This window comes from Phascolarctos cinereus, unplaced genomic scaffold (genome assembly GCF_003287225.1).
Source record: "Phascolarctos cinereus isolate Bilbo 61053 unplaced genomic scaffold, phaCin_HiC Scaffold_4;HRSCAF=312, whole genome shotgun sequence".
NCBI classification, from domain to species: domain Eukaryota; kingdom Metazoa; phylum Chordata; class Mammalia; order Diprotodontia; family Phascolarctidae; genus Phascolarctos; species Phascolarctos cinereus.
Window position 1 is genome coordinate 232,046,731 of NW_027555847.1, and position 22,428 is coordinate 232,069,158.

The 22,428-nt window shown below is 36.9% G+C and overlaps 1 protein-coding gene across 1 annotated transcript in view; it reads left to right on the plus strand.

Moving 5' to 3' along the window:
* Positions 1-22,428, plus strand: part of TRPM6 (transient receptor potential cation channel subfamily M member 6) — a 197,616-nt gene that overhangs the window by 110,566 nt on the left and 64,622 nt on the right. Inside the window, exons 20-23 of the mRNA XM_021008567.2 lie at positions 1,047-1,298; positions 4,708-4,882; positions 5,092-5,206; positions 12,980-13,176. Of these exons, the coding sequence (XP_020864226.1) occupies positions 1,047-1,298; positions 4,708-4,882; positions 5,092-5,206; positions 12,980-13,176 (739 nt within the window). The remainder of the gene's footprint in view (positions 1-1,046; positions 1,299-4,707; positions 4,883-5,091; positions 5,207-12,979; positions 13,177-22,428) is intronic.

The window sequence follows — 22,428 nt, forward strand, 5'->3', positions numbered from 1 at the left end:
CAATTTCCAATTCTTTGCCACCACAAAAAGAGCTGCTGTGAATATTTTTGTACATTTGGGTCCTTTTCCCATTTGTATGATCTCTTTGGGATGCAGCCCTAGAAGTGCTATTGCTGGGTCAAAGGGTATTCATATTTTTATGGTCTTTTGGGCATAGTTCCACATTGTTCTCCAAAATGGTTGGATCATTTCACAACTCCACTAACAATGCATTAGTGTTCCAATTTTCCCACATCTGCTCCAACATTTATCATTTTCCTGTTTTGTCATGTTGGCCAGTCTGATAGGTGTGATGTGGTGGTACTTCAGAGTGAAAATAGCATTTTGAATGGATCATGTACTTACAAACAAAACAAAACACAATCCTAACTAATAGAGATTCTTAGGTTCATGTACACTTTTCTTTTTCTGTCTGACTTTGTTGTTGGAAATGTTTCTTATTTTTTCTTTTTGGTGGTAAGTTTAGAGTTGTTGTTTTTTTTAATGCTTCATTTAAGTCTACCATTAGAATTTGGCTTATATTGAGTGAAGGCAAATATTTTAATGTGGGGAAAAATGCTTCTCTGTTGCTTTTTGTTGCTTTAGAGTCAGTGTTGTCTAGAAAAGCTCCATGTTTTTGACTTGACATTATATTCACAAAAATTTTTACCAAACCATTTCTCATCATCGTTACTTTCAATAATATCACAACACATTTATTGAACCTTTGCTGTAGGCAAGTTCCTGTTTGATATATGATCCATACATTGAGATTAATTTTGGCCCCTAAAATACCTGGAGATAGGATGGGTGATCGATACAGCTGAGCAGAAAGAGTACAGGAGTTGGAGAGTCAGACCTGGGTTCAGATGCTAATTCTGCTATTTTCAAACTGTATGACTTCAACAAACCAGTTCTTGGCATCATTTTCTTTCCATCTGTAAAACGAGGGGGTTAGACTAGATGACTAATGAGTTCCCTTCCAGCTGTTAAATTTGTGATCCTAGGATCTCTTGATTGATATTCAATAATTCCATTAACCTTTCTTATCTCTTTTCCCTCTCTAGATATTTATTTCAGAACCAGGGAAGTTCATCCAAAAGGTGAAGGTGTGGATTAATGAATACTGGAATTTAATAGAAACTATTGCCATCAGCTTGTTTACAATTGGTTTTGGCCTTCGATGGGCTGATCCTCCCACACAAACAGCTGGAAGGTTAATTTACTGCATAGATATCATATTCTGGTACTCACGACTCTTGGACTTCCTTGCTGTGAATCAACATGCTGGTCCATATTTAACCATGATTGGAAAGATGGTGAGTATTCTCTGGCCATAGCCAGTGATTTTTCTTTCTTTATAAGATTTTTTTTTCAATTAAAAAATATTATTTTCTCTCCTTTTTACCTTTCCCAATTGTTTCAAAAAAAGAAAGAAAAACAAAACAAAACCCTTAAAACAAATATGCATAGTTAAGCAAAATAAATTCCAGTATGTCCAAAAATCTATGTCTTATTCTGTATCTTGGAGTCTTGCCTCCTTTCTCCTTTATCAAATGTCTTAGTAAATTTTTTTCTAAAATTATTTCAGATTTAGGGGTTCTCATGAACAACAACTCTATCAATGCAATGACCAACCATGATTCCAGAGGACTAGTGATGAAGGGTTGCCCACCTCCTGAAAAAGGGGTGGTTACATTTGTTTATTTGTACAAAATAACCTTCATCAACCTCCATCACTGGTGTGACCCCCTCCCCTAAAGGCCCTGGAAGTTTTATGTTCTGTAAAATTTAAACAAGGGAACCTGAACGTGAACCACAGGAGGTAACCACATAAGGGAGACCAAAACACAATCTTGGGTGGACCCATCACAAGCCCTGGGTGTGGTAACTCAAAACAAGAATGATTTGGGTGGATCTGAGACCTGGGAAAACTCAAAATACCTTGTAGCTATCTCTAGCATTCCTAGAGAGTTACTGGGATCAGGTGAAGTTCTGGGTATGGACATTTTTTGTTTGTTTGTTTGTTTGTTTTTTTGGTGAGGCAATCGAGGTTAAGTTACTTGCCCAGGGTCACACAGCTAGTAAGTGTCAAGTGTCTGAGGCTGGATTTGAACTCAGGTCCTCCTGATTCCTAGGCCGGTGCTCTATCCACTGTGCCACCTAGCTGCCCTGGACATTTTTTTTTTAATCATTTAAGGTTAGATTTAAATAGTACACTAATTTTTGCAAACAATATAATAAATCATTTTTCCTATAAGTTCTTAAGTCTTTCAGAGTTGTTTTGTCTTTCATTGTTGTTATTATATAAATTGTTCTCTTGATTTTTCTTTCTCACTTCACTCAGCGTCAGTTCATACAAGTCTTCCTAGGTTTTTTGAAATCTTCTCTTTTAACCATTTCTTATAGCACAGTAGTATTCCATTTTATTCTTATGCATAATTTATTCAGCCATTCTCCAATTGATGGGTAACCCTGGGCACCCTTTTAGTTTCTGGCTCTTTGATTTCCTAAAGACAAAAATCTGCTACAAAAGTTTTGTACAGATGGAGCTCTTCCCTCCTTTTATCCCTTTGGGATATATAGCTCAAAGGGTATGTACAGTTTAATATCTTTTTTGACATTGTTCCAAATTGCTTTCCAGAATGGAAGGACCAATTCATAGCTATACCATCATTTGCATTTTCCTCTTTTGCCGATTTTGCTTATCTGATGGGTGTGAGGCAGAACTTCCAGGCTGCTTAAATTTGCATTTTTCTAATTGTTAGACGTTTGGATCATTTTTAAAAAATTGTTGTTAATATCTTGGATTTCTTCTTATGAAAACTACCTATTCATATTCTTTGACCATTTATGGGGAATAGTCTGGTTTTTGAACAGGTTTCACATAGCCCTCAGATTAGCTTATATGTACTTTGGGGAACATTTATGAAAAGAAAGAGTTTACTCTTACCATGTCACTGGTCATTAATATTTATGATTTGCTCCATCACAGTAGATGGAGCACTAGGCTTGAAATCAGGAAGAGACTCATCTTCCTGAATTAAAATCTAGCCACATGCACTTACTACTCGTGTGACCTTAGGCAAGTCACTTAATCTTGTTTGCCTCAGTTTCCTCATCTGTAGCTGGAGAAGGAAATGGCAAACTATTCTAATACCTTTGCCAAGAAAACCCCAAAAGGGATCATGAAGAGTTGGACACAACTGAAAAGTGACTGAACAACACCACCATTTGCTCCGTGGATACTATACACACATATATAGCAAGAATATATTACTCTTAAGCTGTGTGCCAGGTGACATTTGAACTAAATAAAAGGGGAAGGGAATGAGTATTTATTAAACACCTATTATCTGCCAGCCACTATGCTAAGTATATTTTATAAATGTTATCTCATTTGATCTTTGCAACAAGTCTTTGATGTAGGTGCTATTATTATCATCCCTATTTTCAGTTGAGCAAACTGAGGCAAACAGAGTTTAAGTGAGTTGCCCAGGGTCACACAGCTAGAAAGTGTGAGAGACCAAATTTGAACTTAGATCTTCCTGATGAGGCCTTGGCACCATTAAGCTTCCACAAATGAACTTTGAGCTTGCATGTAAACGTGAAGGCCTTATTCTTTTTAGTTCACTTCCATGACGTTTTCTGAACTAAAGCAACTATTAGTCTCTTCCCTAGACAGTGTGGGAGTGGTTTTTAGTTTCCTTCATCTAGTGTTTTCTATTTGAGTGAACTTAGGCTCTCTGGAGAGAGCCCAAGTATATTCAGATGCCCTTTTGAATCTGGTCCTTTCTGTGACAGCTACTAGTCCTGGGATGAGAAAGGTTTGGGTGATGATATTGCATTGAAATGGAGGAGAGGAGCATGAGAAGAAAAATGGATGAAACCTAAGAGACAAACAGCTTTTTAAATAATTTATATAATTTATAATTATATATAAATTATTATTATAATTATATTAATTGTATGTTTTTTATATATATATATGTATATATATATATATATATATATATATATATTTTATATATATATATGTATATATATATATATATATAAATTTATAATCTAGGATTAGACCAGTTTTAGCATGTTTGCTTTTGGTGAATTTGGCATTTATATATGATAATAAAATGGATGGAATAGATATAATTTTGGCAGTTAAAATGAAAACGTGGCCAAACAAATTTACCTAATGTGAGTTCCTGATAATGGTACTACAAAAAAGAACCAGTTTGATTAGTATTCTACCCAGCCTTTTTTGAGTATTCCTAATGAGGTGGTAAGCCCCCAAGAGCTGGGTACTCAATGGAAGGAGAAGACAGACTTCTGAATGAATTATTAACTGCTGGACATTCCAAGAACAGTTAAAATTTAATTTTGTTCATGAGGCTGGTGTGATGAATTTAATTCCAACAGAGAAAGGACAGACAGATTATTTGCTCTCAAAAGATTTTATTTGATTGTAGGCAACTTTGACGTAAGACATTCACAGAATAAAATAACACTGAAATAAAAACTACAGCTTAGGATATACCCAGATGAAGGTGTTTTTAAAAAATCAAGTACAAAAGTTTAAGAGTCAGACAATTATGCTGACAACAGATGGATTTTTTTCTTATACTATGGTTGGCCTTTATTAGTTATAACTTCGTGTTCCATGTTTAAATGAATACCATAGTTGTTGTCCCAGGTCACAGCTGGTTGTGTCCATATTATATTTTTCAGACAGCAAATATGTTCTACATTGTGATCATGATGGCCATAGTGATCTTGAGCTTTGGAGTGGCACGAAAAGCAATTCTTTCTCCGCATGAGTCCCCATCTTGGACAATGGCTCGTGATATTGTATTTCAGCCATACTGGATGATGTTTGGGGAAGTCTATGCTTCAGAGATAGATGGTAACTAGACATTTTTCTATTTTTTGGAGGAATTAAAGTTTTGTAGGTTGTTAACAATGAGGAGTTCTGTGAGTTTATGATCTGAATTTTTGAGACGTAAGGCACATTCCTGGTCACATATGTAGTTAACATAAGATAAATCATGCTGTATTGAATAATGCCAAAATATGACTTATGTTTTCTGTTTTGAAATTTTTCTTTATTTGTAGTTTGTGAAAGCGATGAAAACTGCCCTCCTGGTTCCTTCATTACTCCATTCCTTCAAGCTGTCTATCTCTTTGTCCAGTATATCATCATGGTGAATCTACTGATTGCTTTCTTCAAGTAGGTGTCAGTTTTATATAGTTAGCACAAACCAAAATGGTACTGGGAGGATTTGAATGAATGACAAGTTACTGCCTCTTGGTTACATTAGTTTCCCATGTGTATGGATGACTGAGGTTTTGGTACTGTGTTTTAAAATGGAGGATTCTTTTTTTTTTTTAAACTTTTTATATTAAACACAAATTAATTAATTAATTTTTAGTTTTCAGCTTTAACTTCCACAAGATTTTGAGTTCCAAATTTTCTCCCCATCTTCCCCCCACCCAAGATGGCATGCATTCTGAATACCCCTTCCCCTAATCTGCCCTCCCTTCTATCACCCCTCCCTTTCTCTTATCCCTTTCTCCTTCTATTTTCCTGTAGGGCAGGATAGATTCTATACCCCATTGCCTGTATATCTTATTTCACAGTTGCATGTGAAAACAATTTTTAACATTTTAAAAAAAAACTTTGGGTTCCAAATTTTCTCCCTTCCTCCCTCACCACCCACTCTCATTGAGAAAGCAAGCAACTCAATTCAGGTTATATATGTGTAGTCTTGCAAAACACTTCCATAGTAATCATGTTGGGAAAAACTAGCTATATTTCCTTTCATCCTATCCTGCCCCCCATTTACTCTATTCTCTCTTTTAACTCTGTCCCTCCTCAGAAGTATTTGTTTCTGATTACCCCCTCGTTTATTCTATCTCTCTTTTAACCCTGTCCCTCTTCAGGAGTGTTTGCTTCTGATTACCTCCCATTTTTCCTCTTCTCTTTTAACCCTGTCCCTCCTCAGAAGTGTTTGCTTCTGATTACCCCCTCCTCCAATCTGCCCTCCCTTCTATTATTCCCCCCTTTTTTATCCCCTTCCCTTCCTGTTTCCCTGTAGGGTAAGATAAATTTACATACCCAATTGAGTGTGTGTGTTATTCCCTCCTTAAGCCAAATCCGATGAGAATAAGATTCAGTCATTCCCTGTCACCTTCCCCCACTTCCCCACCACTGTAAAAGCCTTTTCTTCTCTGTTTTATGTGAGATAATTTACCCCATTCTACCTCTCTCTTTCTCCTTCTCCCAGTATAATCCTCTCTCACCCCTTAATTTTATTTTTTAGATATCACGCCTTCATCTTCAACTCACTCTGTGCCCTCTATCTATCTATCTATCTATCTATCTATCTATCTATCTATCTAATTTTTTCTCCTTCCAACTACTCTAATGCTGACAAAGGTCTCATGAGTTACAAATATCATTTCCATGTAGGAATGTAAACAGTTCAACTTTAATCAACTTTAATAAGTCCCTTATGATTTCTCTTTCCTGTTTACCTCTTCATGTTCCACTGGAGTCCTATATTTGAAAGTCAAATTTTCTATTCAGCTCTGGTCTTTTCATCAAGAATGCTTGAAAGTCCTCTATTTCAGTAAATTTCCATTTTTTCCCCTGAAGGATTATACTCAGTTTTGCTGGGTAGGTGATTCTTGGTTGCAATCCTGTCTCCTTTGACTTATGGAATATTATATTCCAAGCTAATGTAGAAGCTGCTAAATCTTGTGTTATCCTGACTGTTGCTCTACCATTCTTGAATTGTTTCTTTCTGGCTGCTTGCAATATTTTCTCTTTGACCTGGGAACTCTGGAATTTGGCTATAATATTCCTAAGAGTTTTCCTTTGGGGATCTCTTTCAGGAGGTGATTGGTGGATTCTTTCCATTTCCATTTTACCCTCTGCTTCTAGAATATCAGGGCAGTTTTCCTTGATAATTTCTTGAAAGATGATGTCTAGGCTCTTTTTTTGATCATGGCTTTCAGATAGTCCAATAATTTTTAAATTATCTGTCCTGGATCTTTTTTCCAGGTCAGTTGTTTTTCCGATGAGATATTTCACATTGTCTTCTATTTTTTCATTCTTTTGGTTTTGTTTTACAATGTCTTGATTTCTCATAAAGTTGGCTAGCTTCCATTTGCTCCATTCTAATTTTTAAGGAAATATTATCTTCAGTGAGCTTTTGGACTTCCTTTTCCATTTGGCCAATTCTGCTTTTCAAGGCGTTCTTCTCCCTGTTGGCTTTTTGGACCTCTTTGGCCATTTGGGTTAGGCTATTTTTTAAGGTGTTATTTCTTCAGTATTTTGGGGGGCCTTTTTTAGCAAGCTGTTGACTTGCTTTTCATGATTTTCTTGCATCACTCTCATATCTCTTCCTAGTTTTTCTTCTAATTCTTTTACTTGCTTCTCAAAATCCTTTTTGAGCTCTTCCATAGCCTGGGACTGATTCATATTTTTCTTGGAGGCTTTGGATGTAGGAGCTTTGACTTTGTTGTCTTCTTCTGTTTGTAGGTTTTGATCTGCTTTGTCACCAAAGTAAGATTCTATGGTTTGAGTTTTTTCACACTGCTTGCTCATGATCCCAGCCAATTATTTGACTTTTAAACTCTTTGTTAAGGTAGGGGTATGCTTCCCGTGTGGAGGATGTACTGTCCCAAGCTTCAGGGATTTTGTGCAGCTGTTTTCAGAGATATTTCTAGGGAGGTATAAATTTTCTGTTTTTCCAAGGTAGTATGATCAAGGATGAGGTGTTTACTCCTTTCCTGCAGAGGAACAGGAGTCCTGGTATCAAGTCCAACGCAGAAATTGCTTGTAATCCCAGGAGAACAGGAGCATGAGCTGCAATTTCAGAGTCATAAGGAGTGAAAGGGCTGGCTGCTGCCATGGAGCAGGGTCACAGTTCCAGGGTGGAGAAAAGTGCTCGTGGTTGCTCACAGACCAGAGCCCAGGCCAGGAGAGCAGTGTTCACACCTCTCAGTAAATATATCACCTTAAAAGAACTGAAAACTTACAGATCCCCCATAACATTGCTCTGAAAAGAGAAGCAAAAAAAAACTTGAAGTTTGGGACAGTGCCCCCTTCACCCAGGGAGCAGAGCCCCACTTTAGCATAAAGTTATATATTAAGAAGATGCAACTAGATGGTGAAGTGGATAGAGCACTGGGCCAGGAATCAGGAAGATTCATCTTTATGAGTTCGAACCTTGTCAGAGACACTTACTAGCTGTGTGACCCTGAGCAAGTCACTTATCCCTGTTTGCCTCAGTTTCCTCATCTGTAAAATGAGTTGAAGAAGGAAATGCCAAACCATTTTAGTATCTTTGCCAAGAAAACCCCAAATAGTGTCACAGAGTCAGACACAACTGAAACAGCTGAACAACAGAAAATAAGCCAAGAACTAGGTTGGAAAGATGAACAAATAACAAAGAAGAACCTGACCAGCGAAAGTTACTATATTGACAGGGAAAATTAAGACACAAAGGAGACAATGAAAATAGCTACATGTTGTTGTACAGCAGGAAGAGATAGAAGGAAAATAATTTAAAATAACTGTAGACAATGTGAAATATTAGGGAGTCTGCCTGTCAAGACAGATATAGGAACTATATGAGCACAATTACAAAATAATTTTCACATAAATAAAATCAGATCTAAACATTTGGAGAAATATTAAGTGCTCATGAGTAGGTCAAGCCAATATAATAAAAATGACAATTCTACCTAAATTAATTTATTTAGTGCCATACCAATCAAACTGACAAAATTATTTTAGAGTGCTTGAAAAAATAATAACACAATTCATCTGCAAGAGCAAAAGGTCCAGAATATCAAGGGAATTGATGAAAAAAATATGAAGGAAGGTGACCTAGCAGTACCAGATTTCAAATTGTATTATAAAATGGTAATCATCAAAATAATCTGGTACTGACTAAGAAATAGAGTAGATGGATCGGTGGAATAGATTAGGTATACAATGCACAATAATAAAAAGCCATAATAATCTAGTGTGTGACAAACCCAAAGATCCAAACTTTTGGGACAAGGACTCACATGATTTAGACATAAAAAGTGGTATGGGGGAGCGTGGAAAATTTTACTTGTCAGATCTATGCAGAAGGGAAGAGTTTATGATTAAATAGGAGATGGAGAGCATTATGGGATGGGAAATGGATAATTTTGGTTGCATTAAATTAAAAAGTTTTTGCAGAAACATAACCAGTACAGTCAAGATTTGAAGGAAAGCAGCAAAGTGGGATTTTTTTTTTAACAGAAAGTTTCTATGGTAAAGGATGCATTTCTCAAATATATAGAGAACTGAGTCAAATTTATAAGACTATGAGTCATTCCTCAATTGATAAATAGTCAAAGGATATGAACAGTTTTCAGAAGAAGAAATGAAAGCTATCTGTAGTCATATGAAAACATGCTCTCAATCACTATTGATTAGAGAAATACAAAGTGAAGCAAATGAGAAATCACCACAGAAAAGGAGAATGACACATGTTGGAGAGGGTGTGGAAAAATCAGCACATTCATGCACTGTTGGTGAAGTTGTGAACTGATCCAGCCATTCTGGAGAGCAATTTGGAACTATGTCCAAAAAGCTAAAACACTGTGTATACCCTTTCACTCAGCAATACCACTACAAGGTCTGTAAGAGATTTAGAAAAAAAAAGGAAAAGGAGCTATGTGTTCAAAATATATGGCAGCTCTTTTTTGTGGTGGCAAAGAATTGGAAATTGAGGGGATGTACATCAATTGGGGAATAGCTAAACAAGTTGTGGTGTATGATTATGATGGACTATTATTGCGCTATAAGAAATGAGGAGCAGAATGGTTTCAGAAAAACTTGGGAAGACTTATATTAACCAAGACAAGGTGAAGTGATCAGAACCAGGAAAACTTTGTACAGAGTAACAGTAATATTGTAAGATGCTCAAATGTGAATGACTTAGCTATTCTTAGCAATATAGTGATCCAAGACAATTCTGAAAGACTTATGATATAAAATATCACCCTCCAGAGAAAGAACTAATGAAGTATGAATGCAGATCGTAGCATACTTTAAAAATTTTTCATTTTTCTGTTTTTTTTTTTGTTGACCAGTGTTTTCTTTTGCAACATAGCTCTCATGGAAATATGTTTTGCATGACTGCACTTGTATAATCTATGTAAAATTGTTTGCCTTCTCAAGGAGGTAGGAGGGGAGGAAGGGGGAGAATTTGGAATTCAAAATTAAGAAAAAGAATGTTAAAAATTGTTATTGCATGTAATTAGAAAAAATAAAATAAAAATTTTCACTTTAAAAAAGAAATATTGGTTTCAGCTTATTGGAGATAAGGGTTCAACTAGGAATAAGCAGAGGATGTGAAATCTTAAGTGAGGAATATGGATTTGAGAGAAGGAATTGGTGTGATATAAGAAAGAAATATAATATGTTGGTAAATGATGGTATGGAGGTAATTTGGTGTGTTATTTCCATAGTTTAATGCTTCAGGAATTTGTTAGGGATGGGCAATGTAGAAAATCTGTACTTGCCTAACTAGATAAATGATACCTGTTGCTTCTAACAGCTGATCAAATCTATTTATTATGAATTGTGCCCTGGGACCTCCTCAAATGCAGGTGGCCAATTCAGTGTCTTTTGAGCAGAAACAATCCTTTACTGCAAAGGTTTTTCTTAATTAGAGCTGTCAAAAAGTGGAATGGGGTACCTCAGGGTTCTCCCACACTGGAACTCTTCAAGCAAAGACTGAATGACCATTTTGGGGTATTTACCATAGATTACCATAGATTGTTCAGTTATAGGTTGAACTATTGACCTCTGAGCAATTTTTACACTGATCTTGTGATTTTTCTTTCCTGTTGTTTTGTTGACTCTAAGAACCAAAAGATCCTGAAATTTTTCTGCGATTACCTATAGCAGATATTAAAAAAATTCATAATACATATATAATATGTATATATAAAGATAATTCTCAATATTCACAGTGTAGGGGAGACAATGAATTTTTACTTTGATTCCTTCACTGAAAATGGTATTATTGCTAAAACTGTGATCACAATAATGAGACTGATTGTTTTTTCCTCATAAAAATCTATCATATGAAGGTTGACAAATACATCTCATCCGTGGCAAGGAGCCTAAAATAAGCATTCTAGATGTATTCACCTTTTCATCAAATAGTCTGTCAAGCAGTAGATAAAGATATATCTAAGTAGCATAATTTGTGTAAGTTTTAGGGAATATCTAGCTGGTTAAAAACATGTGTAGGGGTTATGATTGCTATCTTCAAATATTGGAAAGGCTGTCATATAAGAAGAGTCAATACTCAAAAGTGGATAGAGCATCGGGCCTGGAGTCAGGAAGACCTGAACTCAACTCTCTCCTCAGATAATTGCGAACTATGAGACCCTGGACAAGTCATTTAATTTCTATTTGCCTTGTTTTCCCTATCTGTAAAATGGGGATAATAATAGCACCTCCCTCCAAGGGTTTTTCTGAGGATCAAATGAGATAATAATTGTAAAGCACATAGCACAATGTATGGCACATAGTAAACACCATATGAATGTTAGCTATTATTAATGTATTATCATTATTACCCTGTGGATTTGGGTGACAGAAGAAATGACTGGAAGTTATAGGAAGGTAGATTTAAGCTTAGTATATGGAAGAGAGATCTCCAGAAATAGAATGGGATGTCTTGTAAAGTACTGAGTGAGTCCTTCATCTTGGATCAGAGGTTGTGTCTTGGATATTGTAGAGAAGATTTCTACATTTGGTAGAATTTTGGACTAGATGGCCTTCTGGTCTGAAGATCCCATGCTTCTGCTTATTGAGTACCTTTGCCTTTCAACAACAACAACAAAACATTCACTAAATACCAGCTATGTATAAGGTACTGTGCTAAGTTCTGGGGATATTAAGGCAAGTAGGACACAGTGCCTAGAACTGTGCTAAAAACACATGCTTGGGAATCTGTGAAGTTGGGTCCAGGCAGGAGTGGTAGAGAGAGGGCTACAAAAGATATATGAATTATGCCTCCTGCCTTTGAGAAACAGACTTTTGTTGAATAGACAGGATTAGCATTCATGAAACAAGTGGTGGACCAAGTAATAATTTATAATGAAGTGCTAGGTGAGGGGGTTCAGACTTCAAGTCCCATTAAGTTAAATATCTAACTTAGGAAGCTTAAATGTTATAAAACTTTGGAGTCAGAAAGCACCTCAGAGGTCACCGGAATTGTAAACTCCTGGAGCAGGGGCTAGGGCATTAGACGTGATAGGGGCTCGATGCATGTTTGTTGAATGGATGCTAAATGAAGCATCTAGTTCAACTGCTTCATTGTCTAGATGAGAAAACTGAAGCTCAAAGCTCTTTCCCATTTTCCTTTATACAAGAAGCTCTCTCATCTGACAATTTCACTGAAAGTTCCTCTGTACTATTACCCATAAGAAATATTTTTTATCCTGGGGCAGTTCATATCATTAAATTAACTGCATTAAAATAATAAAATTAGTAGTGATCATTGGAGTTTGAATTAAATCACGCAAGAGTTACTAGGTAAGTGTAGCTCCTATATTGAAGATTGTGTAAATGACTTAGCAAATCCCTGGTGTATACTTTCCTCTCCACCTTCCTCCCTTCCCCCAAACTAATTTCAATCAGCTGAGTTTTCCTTAAGTGAAATTGATGCATTGTGAGAACTAGAGAGTAGTTTTTGTTCAGGATTCCAAAGGGTTAAAATAGTTCCTCTTTGTGTGTAATTTCTGTCCTTTACACGTCTTCCATATTAGTGTGCTCTCAGGGTTGACTGGCAGGAAGGAGAACATATAAGGTCATTGGACATATGTTTCACTAGCACGATGTTTTTAGGATATAATCAATCAGATCTCCCATAAAAATGTCAGAAAATGGATAATTAGCTTGAATTATGTCAAAATTGTCTCTTGCTTCCTTTCACAGCAATGTTTACTATCAGATGAAGACCATTTCAGATAAACTGTGGAAATATAATCGCTACCGCTACATCATGACTTATCATGAGAAACCATGGCTACCTCCGCCTTTCATCTTATTGAGCCATATCAGCCTTCTATTCCGTTGCCTCTGCCATCCCCGAACCCCGAATGAACTGGATCAAGAAGGGGACGTTGGATTAAGTAAGTATTGGCTAGCTTTCTGACATGAAAAGAAAAATGAAAGTCAGTGAGATGAGAGTTATGACATATAGCTCATGGCAGATGAAATTTAAGTATATAGTAGGATGATAATGGGTACTTAAAAGGTGATTGGAAATTAGCAACATCTGAGCAAATCTGTCACGTTATTTCACTATGGGGTGTATGACCCATTGCTGATGGCTAAATGAAGAGGAATTCTTTGTAGGAGGATGAATGGGCAAGATTTTCATTTTTGTCCTTTCATTTCCAAGGCCCAGTGCAGTGCCTGGCACATAATAGACACTTGTTGATTGATTGGTTCCTGAATGACTTTCCCCTGAAGTATATGTGGTTAGAAATTCCCCTTCCCCCCAAAACAAAGTAACACAGAACCAATAACCCGTCTGCTGCTATGCATGTGGTTCCTTCAAGGCTAACCCCTACATAAATGATATTTGTGGTGGCTTCAGTTTTACCGTTGTCCAGGAATAATTCCCCCATGCCCCACCAAAGCCTGGGAGCCTGAGGGTTGCTAAGTTATCTCACTGTAAGAATTCTCTAGGAAAGCTCACTCGCTGTTTTTTTCTATATTGAACATTGCTTATAAGATTTGAATTTCTGATCTCACTGGCTCTGCTGTGGTAGATAGAAATCTGCTTTCTGGTTGGAGGAACAGCTGTTGTTTGGTGGTCTACAGTGTTTCTTCTGGAATGTGTAGTATATATGTAGAGGGCGATGCTTTGATCGTTCTAATTTGTCCCTTGCATGTTTACAGTGAAGGAATAGATCCTGAATGAAGCTGATCATCCCCACATCCCTTTTCAAGCTTTCACAATCATTCAGTCCAGTTGAACAAACATTATTTAAATGTCTGCTGTGTGCCAGGCACCGTGGTTGCCTCGCCACCTTCCCCCTCCCCCCCAAAAAAATTGTCCCTGCCCACAAGAAACTTCCATTCTACTGGGAAGGGAAAGGGTAAGAAAATGACAACATATACATAGATATTAAGGAAATACAAAATAAATACTAAATTCAGGTCATGCTTTGTTTTGGCTTCTATTTAGCCATGACTTTGGGCAAATAGTCTCTGAAATCCCTTTCAATTCTAGCTGTGACTTGGCTGAGAAATGTACTGGAGCCGACAGGAAAGAAGAAAGGCTTGTTAACATATGCTTGTTGGCATATTTTAAGAGACTACTATATCCCAGGCACTGGACTAAGCACTTTACAGATATTGTTTCATTTGATTTTTACAACCCTGAGAAGTAGCTATGATTATTATCCTCATTTTATGGTTGAGAAAACTAAGGCAAATAGAGGTTAAGTGACTTGCCAGGGTCACGTAGCTAGTAAATGTCTGAGGTTGGATTTGAACTCAGGTCTTCCTGACTCCAGATTCAGTGGCCAGAAGGAAGTTGAATTCATTATTTTGTTATGTAATAATACCAACAATTCTTTTTATAAAATTCTTTCTAGATTGAACATTGCTTATGAGATTGGAAGTTCTGATCTCGGTGGCTGAGTTTTATTTTAATTACTATGAGATTACTTTGTACAGTGTCTCCCTATTGATTCTCTTATTATTAGAGGATAGATACCCTCTAAAATCCCATCTTAGCTAATATGTTGTTCAGTCCTGTCCAACTCTTTGTGACACCATTTGAGGTTTTCTTGGCAAAGATACTGGAGTGGTTTACCATTTCTTTCTCCATCTTATTTTATAGATGAGGAAACGGAGAGAAACAGAGTGAAGTGACTTGCCCAGGGTCACACAGCTAGTAGGTATCTGAGGCCAGATTTGAACTCAGGAAGATGAGTCTTCCTGACTCTAGGCCTGGCTCTCTATACACTGTGCCACCTAGCTGCCCATACTAACATACTCTTGATGCTCTCAGTCTGTAATTGACAAGTGCTTTGAATTTAAATCTCTGGCTTGGGCTTTTAATGAGACGTGGACCTCATTCATTGTTTAAAGGGGACAGAGCTAGGATCCTTGGCTTCCTGGTTGGTGAGGTCTGTTCCCATCCATTTCCCACACCCCCCTTCCCCCAGCCCCAGTATTGGAATTATTTGTTTCATTTAGAATCTAACCCTCCTCTCAGGTTAATTTGAAGGTCTTTGAATCTAAGGCACATGTTACACTCCAGCGTGGAGCAAACTCAGTGACTGGCGGCAGAACAGTTCTGCCCTCCAGGGGTTGGGTGGATTAAGGCTGCTGCAAAAATGTGTTAGTCATTGGCTTGAAATCCTTGCTTATTGGATTGGATTGGACTCGGTGAAGTTTAGATCAGAGCATGTGCCCCACTATGGTTGGGGTCCCTGTTCCATGAATGTGACATTTTCATGCCACCAAATTTCTGGCTACGTATAGTTGTGTTTGCCTGGACGGTTTCTCTTGCACATTCTGCATGTTGAGCTTGGCTTCTGAGTACTAACCATGTAACTAATGTTAAACGCAGGGCTATAGTGCCACCAGGTGGACATTAACCAGAAAACATGCTGTATCTTTTTTTCCAGGCTGCTGATGTTGGGGAACCCCAAGAACTTAGCTTCCAAAGTTCTTTCTGACTCAGCTGATATTTCTTTTTTTTTTTTCAGCCAAAGAAAGGTTTATTAGAACATTGTCATATTGGGCAGACTCTTAAGGAGTCTGAACATGGGTAAGCAGTGGCTAGATTCTAAGAATCCAAGCAGTGGCTAGATTATAAGAATCTGAGCCCTGGCTAGACTTTCAGAATCTGAGCATCTTAATGGAGACAAGCTGGATCTTATATACAGAAAGACTGTGGGAGGGACCTAGGAGTGTCCAGTAAGCTGGGGTGAACAGAACTTCTGGGACCTGGACCACACAGCCAAGAGAGAATGGAGCCTATCTAGGATTAAGGGTGGGAAATGGCTAGGGGCCATAGGGAGGTAAGACAATGAAGGGGAGATTGAATGAAAGGTCAGTTAATGGGCTTATAGCCTCAGGCAAATGCCAGAGATTTGGCCTCCTGAGCAAGTCCAGGGTTTTTCCTTTCTGGGTCCCAGATCCCAACCCCATCATTCCCTCCTCAAACAAATGGGACCCAAATTCTTTTGGAGTAATGGGAAGAGGTCTTGACTTCTGAAACTGCTTCCTGCTTGCAAGGGGCATAGAGCTGTCCCTACCTTGAGGGGGTCCCAAACAGGTTGACTGGAACCGAGCACAGGCTGCATCCAGGGAACAATGTGGGGACATTGGCTGGTACTCGCTTTTTGCTACCAACTGTAGGTGAATGGCCCATAGTCTTGAAAAAAACTACAGAGGCCCAGATAAAGCAAGGACTAGATTTAAGGCCCAACTTTGAGAGGATAAAACATCCTCAGCCCTGTTTGGATTCAGATAATTCAGTTTTCCAACCATGATGTATCAAATCCACCTCATAGCCAGACTTCCAATAGCCAGGTAACTAACATTCCCTTTCAAAGGAACATAATGGGGAAACTGAGCCAGGAGGATGCCATCTTAGACTGAGGCTAAAATTGTCCTCTCAGCTTTCCCCAATGCTGACTTCCCCACCAGTATCACTTTCTCTGAGTAACTAGTGGCATTTCTCTCAAGATGGTGGATTATTGATTATCAATGGATTATGACCCATCAAACAACTCAAAATAAAATCCTATGAGCTTTTACTTCATTTTTAAAAAAATTTTTATTTTTTTTCCATATGCTTTTGAGTTGAAAATTTTTCTCCCTTTTTCTCCCCCCAACCCTCCCCAAGATGGCACACAATCTGACATAGGCTTTACATTTACATACCCATTAAACCTATTTTCACATTAGTGAAGTTGTAAGTAAAAATTAAAACCAATAGGAGGAACCATCAGAAAGATGAAACAAAACTCAACAGAGGGTAAAAATAAGTGACAGCAATTCAACTTCCATAGTTCTTCCTTTGGATGTGGACAGCCTTTTCCATCCTCTGGAGATGTCTTAGATCCTCAATGCTGAGAAGGGTTCAGTTTAACATTCTTAGTCATTGCATAACGTGGCTGCTATTGTGTACAAAGTCCTCTTGGTACTGCTCACTTCACTCAGCATCAGACCATATAAGTCTTTCCAGGTTTTTCTGAAGTCAGCCTGTTCATCATTTCTTATAGCACAATAGTATTCCATTACATTCATGTACCACAACTTGCTCAGCCATTCCCCAATTGATGGGCATCCTCTCAATTTCCAATTCTTTGCCACCACAAAAAGAGCTGCTATGAATATTTTTGTACATGTGGGTCCTTTTCCCATTTGTTTGATCTCTTTGGGATATAGCCCTAGAAGTGCTATTGCTGGATCAAAGGGTATGCACATTTTTGTAGCCCTTTGGGCATAGTTCCAAATTGTTCTCCAAAATGGTTGGATCATTTCACAACTCCACCAACAATGTATTAGTGTTCCAATTTTCCCACATCCTCTCCAACATTTATCATTTTGTCATGTTGGCCAATCTGATAGGTGTGATGTGGTACCTCAGAGTTGTTTTGATTTGCATTTCTCTAATCAATAACGATTTAGAGCATTTTTTCATATGACTATAGATGGCTTTAATTTCTTCATCTGAGAACTGTCTGTTCATATCCTTTGACCATTTATCAATTGGGGAATGGCTTGTGTTCTTATGAATTTGTCTTAATTCTCTACATATTTTAGAAATGAGGCCTTTATCAGAAGACTGGTTGTAAAAATTCTTTCCCAATTTTCTACCTTCCTTCTAATCTTAGTTGCATTGGCTTTGTTTGTGCAAAAACTTTTCAATTTAATGTAATCAAAATTATCCATTTTGCTTTTCATAATGTTCTCTATCTCCTGTTTGGTCATGAATTCTTCTGTTCTCCATAGATCTGATAGGTAAACTATTCCTTGTTCTCCCAGTTTACTTATGGTATCAGCCTTTATATCTAAGTCCTGAACCCATTTTGACTTTATTTTGGTATATGGTGTGAGATTTGGGTCTATGCCTAGTTTCTGCCATACTCTTTTCCAGTTTTCCCAGCAGTTTTTTTCAAAGAGTGGGTTCTTATCCCAGAAGCTGGGGTCTTTGGGTTTATCAAATAATACATTACTATAGTCATTGACTACTGTGTCTTGCATATTTAACCTATTCCACTGATCCACCTCCCTATTTCTTAGCCAGTACCAAGCAGTTTTGATGATTGCTGCTTTATAATACAATTTAAGATCTGGAATTGCTAGGCCACCTTCCCCTGCATTTCTTTTCATTAGTTCCTTTGATATTCTGGACCTTTTGTTTTTCCAAATGAATCTTGTTATTATTTTTTCTAACTCTATAAAATAATTTTTGGTAGTTTGATTGGTATGGCACTGAATAAGTAAATTAGCTTAGGTAGGATTGTCATTTTTATTATATTAGCTCGGCCTACCCATGAGCAACTGATGTTTTTCCAATTATTTAGATCTGATTTTATTTGTGTGAAAAGTGTTTTGTAATTGTGTTCATAGAGTTCCTGGGTTTGTTTGGGAGGTAGACTCCTAAATATTTTATAATGTCTACAGTAAGTTTAAATGGGATTTCTCTTTCTATCTCTTGCTGTTGGGCTTTGTTGGTAATATATAGAAATGCTGATGATTTATGTGGGTTTATTTTATAGCCTGCAACTTTGCTAAAGTTGTTTATTATTTCAAGTAGTTTTTTACTTGATTCTCTAGGATTCTCTAAGTATATCATCATGTCATCTGCAAAGAGTGATAGCTTTGTTTCTTCTTTGCCTATTCTAATGCCTTCAATTTCTTTTTCTTCTCTTATTGCTAAAGCTAAGGTTTCCAGTACAATATTGAATAACAGTGGTGATAATGGACATCCTTGTTTCACCCCGATCTTATTGGAAATGCTTCTAGCCTGTCCCCATTACATATAATGCTTGCTGAAGGTTTTAGATATATGCTATTTATTATTTTAAGGAAGACTCCATTTATACCTATGCTTTCTAGTGTTTTTAATAGGAATGGGTGTTGTATTTTATCAAAAGCTTTTTCTGCATCTATTGAGATGATCATGTGGTTTCTGTTGGTTTTGTTGTTGATATGCTCAATGATGCTGATAGTTTTCCTAATATTGAACCAACCCTGCATTCCTGGTATAAATCCTACCTGGTCATAGTGTATTATTCTTGTGATAAGTTGCTGTAATCTACTTGCTAATATTTTGTTTAAAATTTTTGCATCTATATTCATTAGAGAAATTGGTCTATAATTTTCTTTCTCTATTTTGACTCTTCCTGGTTTAGGTATCAACACCATATTTGTATCATAAAAAGAATTTGGTAAGACTCCTTCTTCACCTATTTTCCCAAATAGTCTATATAGTATTGGAATTAATTGTTCTTTAAATGTTTGATAGAATTCACATGTAAATCCATCTGGCCCTGGAGATTTTTTCCTAGGGAGTTCATCAATGGCTTGTTCAATTTCTTTTTCTGAGATGGGGTTATTTAAGTATTTTACTTCCTCTTCGGTTAATCTGGGCAATTTATATTTTTGTAAATATGTATCCATTTTCACTAAGATTGTCAAATTTGTTGGCATATAGTTGGGCAAAATAATTCCTAATTATTGTTTTAATTTCCTCTTCCTTGGTGGTAGCTTCCCTTTTCATTCTTGATACTAGTAATTTGGTTTTCTTCTTTCTTTTTTAATTAAATTAACCAAAGGTTATCTATTTTATTGGTTTTTTCATAAAACCAGCTCTTAGTTTTATTTATTAGTTCAATAGTTTTCTTAATTTCAATTTTTTAATTTTTCCTTTGGTTTTCAATATTTCTAATTTGGTGTTTAGTTGAGGATTTTTAATTTGTTCTTTTTCTAGTTTTTTTAGTTGTATGCCCAATTCATTAATCTCCTCTTTTTCTATTTTATTTATGTAAGCATTTAGAGATATAAAACTTCCCCTAAGAACTGCTTTTGCTGCATCCCATAGGTTTTGGTATGTTGTCTCATTATTGTCATTCTCTTGAATGAAATTATTGATTGTTTCTATGATTTGTTGTTTGACCCAATCATTTTTTAGGATTAGATTATTTAGTTTCCAATTATTTTTTAGTCTATCTTTCCATGGCCCTTGATTACATATAATTTTTATTGCATCATGATCTGAAAAGGATGCATTTAATATTTCTGCCTTTCTGCATTGGATTGTGAGGTTTTTATGCCCTAGTACATGGTCAATTTTTGTGTATGTGCCATGTACTGATGAGAAAAAAGTATATTCCTTTCTATCCCCATTCAGTTTTCTCCAGAGGTCTATCATACCTAACTTTTCTAATGTTCTATTCACCTCCTTAACTTCTTTCTTGTTTATTTTGTGGTTACACTTATCTAGTGCCGAGAGGGGGAGGCTGTCGATTTCTTCCTGTAACTCCCTGAACTTCTCCTGTAAGAATTTGGATGCTATACCATTTGGTGCATATATATTTAGTAATGATATTACTTCATTGTCTATGGTGCCTTTTAGCAGGATGTAGTTTCCTTCCTTATCTCTTTTGATTAGATCTATTTTTGCTTTTGCTTTGTCTGAGATCAGGATTGCTACCCCTGCTTTTTTTCTTCAGCTGAGCATAATATATTCTGCTCCAGCCTCTTACCTTTACCCTGTATGTGTCACTCTTTTTCAAATGTGTTTCCTGTAAACAACATATTGTAGGATTATGGTTTTTAATCCATTCTGCAATCCATTTCCGTTTTATGGGAGAGTTCATCCCATTCACATTCACAGTTATGATTACTATCTGTGTCTTTTTCTCCATCCTTTTCCCCCTATTTATGCTTTTCTTTCTCCTTTTTCCTTTCCCCTTCACTAGTGTTTTGCTTTTGACCACCGCCTCCTTCAGTCCCTTCCCCTTTTATTATCCCTTTCCCTTTTCTTCCCCTTTAGTCTTACTGCTGCTTCCCTCCCTTCTTTCCCCCTCCCTTTTCTTTCCCCTCCCTTTTCTTTCCCCTTTTCCCTCTACTGCCTATAGGGCAAGTTAGATTTCTATACCTAACTGATTATATTATGCCCTTCTTGAGCCAAATCTGATGAGAGTAAGGTTCAAACAATGCTCCCCCCCTTCTTTCCCTCTGCTGTAATAGGATTTTGTGTCTTTTCCTGTAATGTAATTTACCCTTGTCTGCCTCCTCCTTTCTCAGTACATTTTCTAAGATCAGATTGATCCACTTATTTGGATCCATTTAACCCACTTGATTAGATTTTTTTTTATCATTACATCAAAGTCAACTAATATCCACCCTCTTTATGTATACTCCTTTAACAAGGTGTAATAACAATACAGTTCTCAAGGGTTGCAAGTCTCATATTCCCTTGTAGGGGTTTAAACAGCCCCCCCCTTATTAACAACATATTGTATCCTTCTGTCCCATTTACCTTTTTAAGTCCTTCTTGAGTCCTGTACTTGAAGATCAAATTTTTTGTTGAGCTCTGGTCTTTTTATCAGGAAAGTTTGGAAGTCTCCTATTTCGTTGAATATCCACCTCCTCCCTTGAAAAATGATGCTCATTTTTGCTGGGTAATTGATCCTTGGCTGCATTCCAAGCTCCTTTGCCTTATGGAATATCATGTTCCATGCCCTGCGGTCTTTTAATGTAGAAGCTGCAAGGTCCTGTGTAATCCTGACTGTGGTTCCATGATATTTAAATTCTTTCTTTCTGGCTGCTTGCAGCACCTTCTCTTTCATCTGGTAATTTTGGAATTTTGCTATTATATTCTTGGCGTTGTCAATTTGGGATCTCTTTCAGGTGGTGATCGGATTCTTTCTATGGTTATTTTCCCTTCTGGTTCTAGGACTTCTGGGCAGTTTTCCTTTATGATTTCCTGAAAGATACTGTCCAGGCTCTTTTTTTCATCATGATTTTCAGGTAGTCCAATAATTTTTAAATTGTCTCTCCTGAGTCGATTTTCCAGGTCGGTTGTTTTACTGATGAGGTATTTTACATTTTCATCATTTTTTCATTTTTTTGTTTCTGTTTGACTGATTCTTGCTCTCTCATAGAGACATTAGTTTCCATTTGTCCAATTCTAGTTTTTAACAGATTGTTTTCTTCTGTTAGTTTTTGTACTTCCTTCTTCAACTGGCCAATTGTGTTTTTTAGGGACTTGTTTCTTCAGTGTACTCTTCTGTTAGTTTTTGTCCTTCCTTCTTCAATTGGCCAATTGTGTTTTTTAGGGACTTGTTTTCTTCAGTGTATTTTTTTTCCAATTGGCCAATTGTATTTTTGAAGGACTC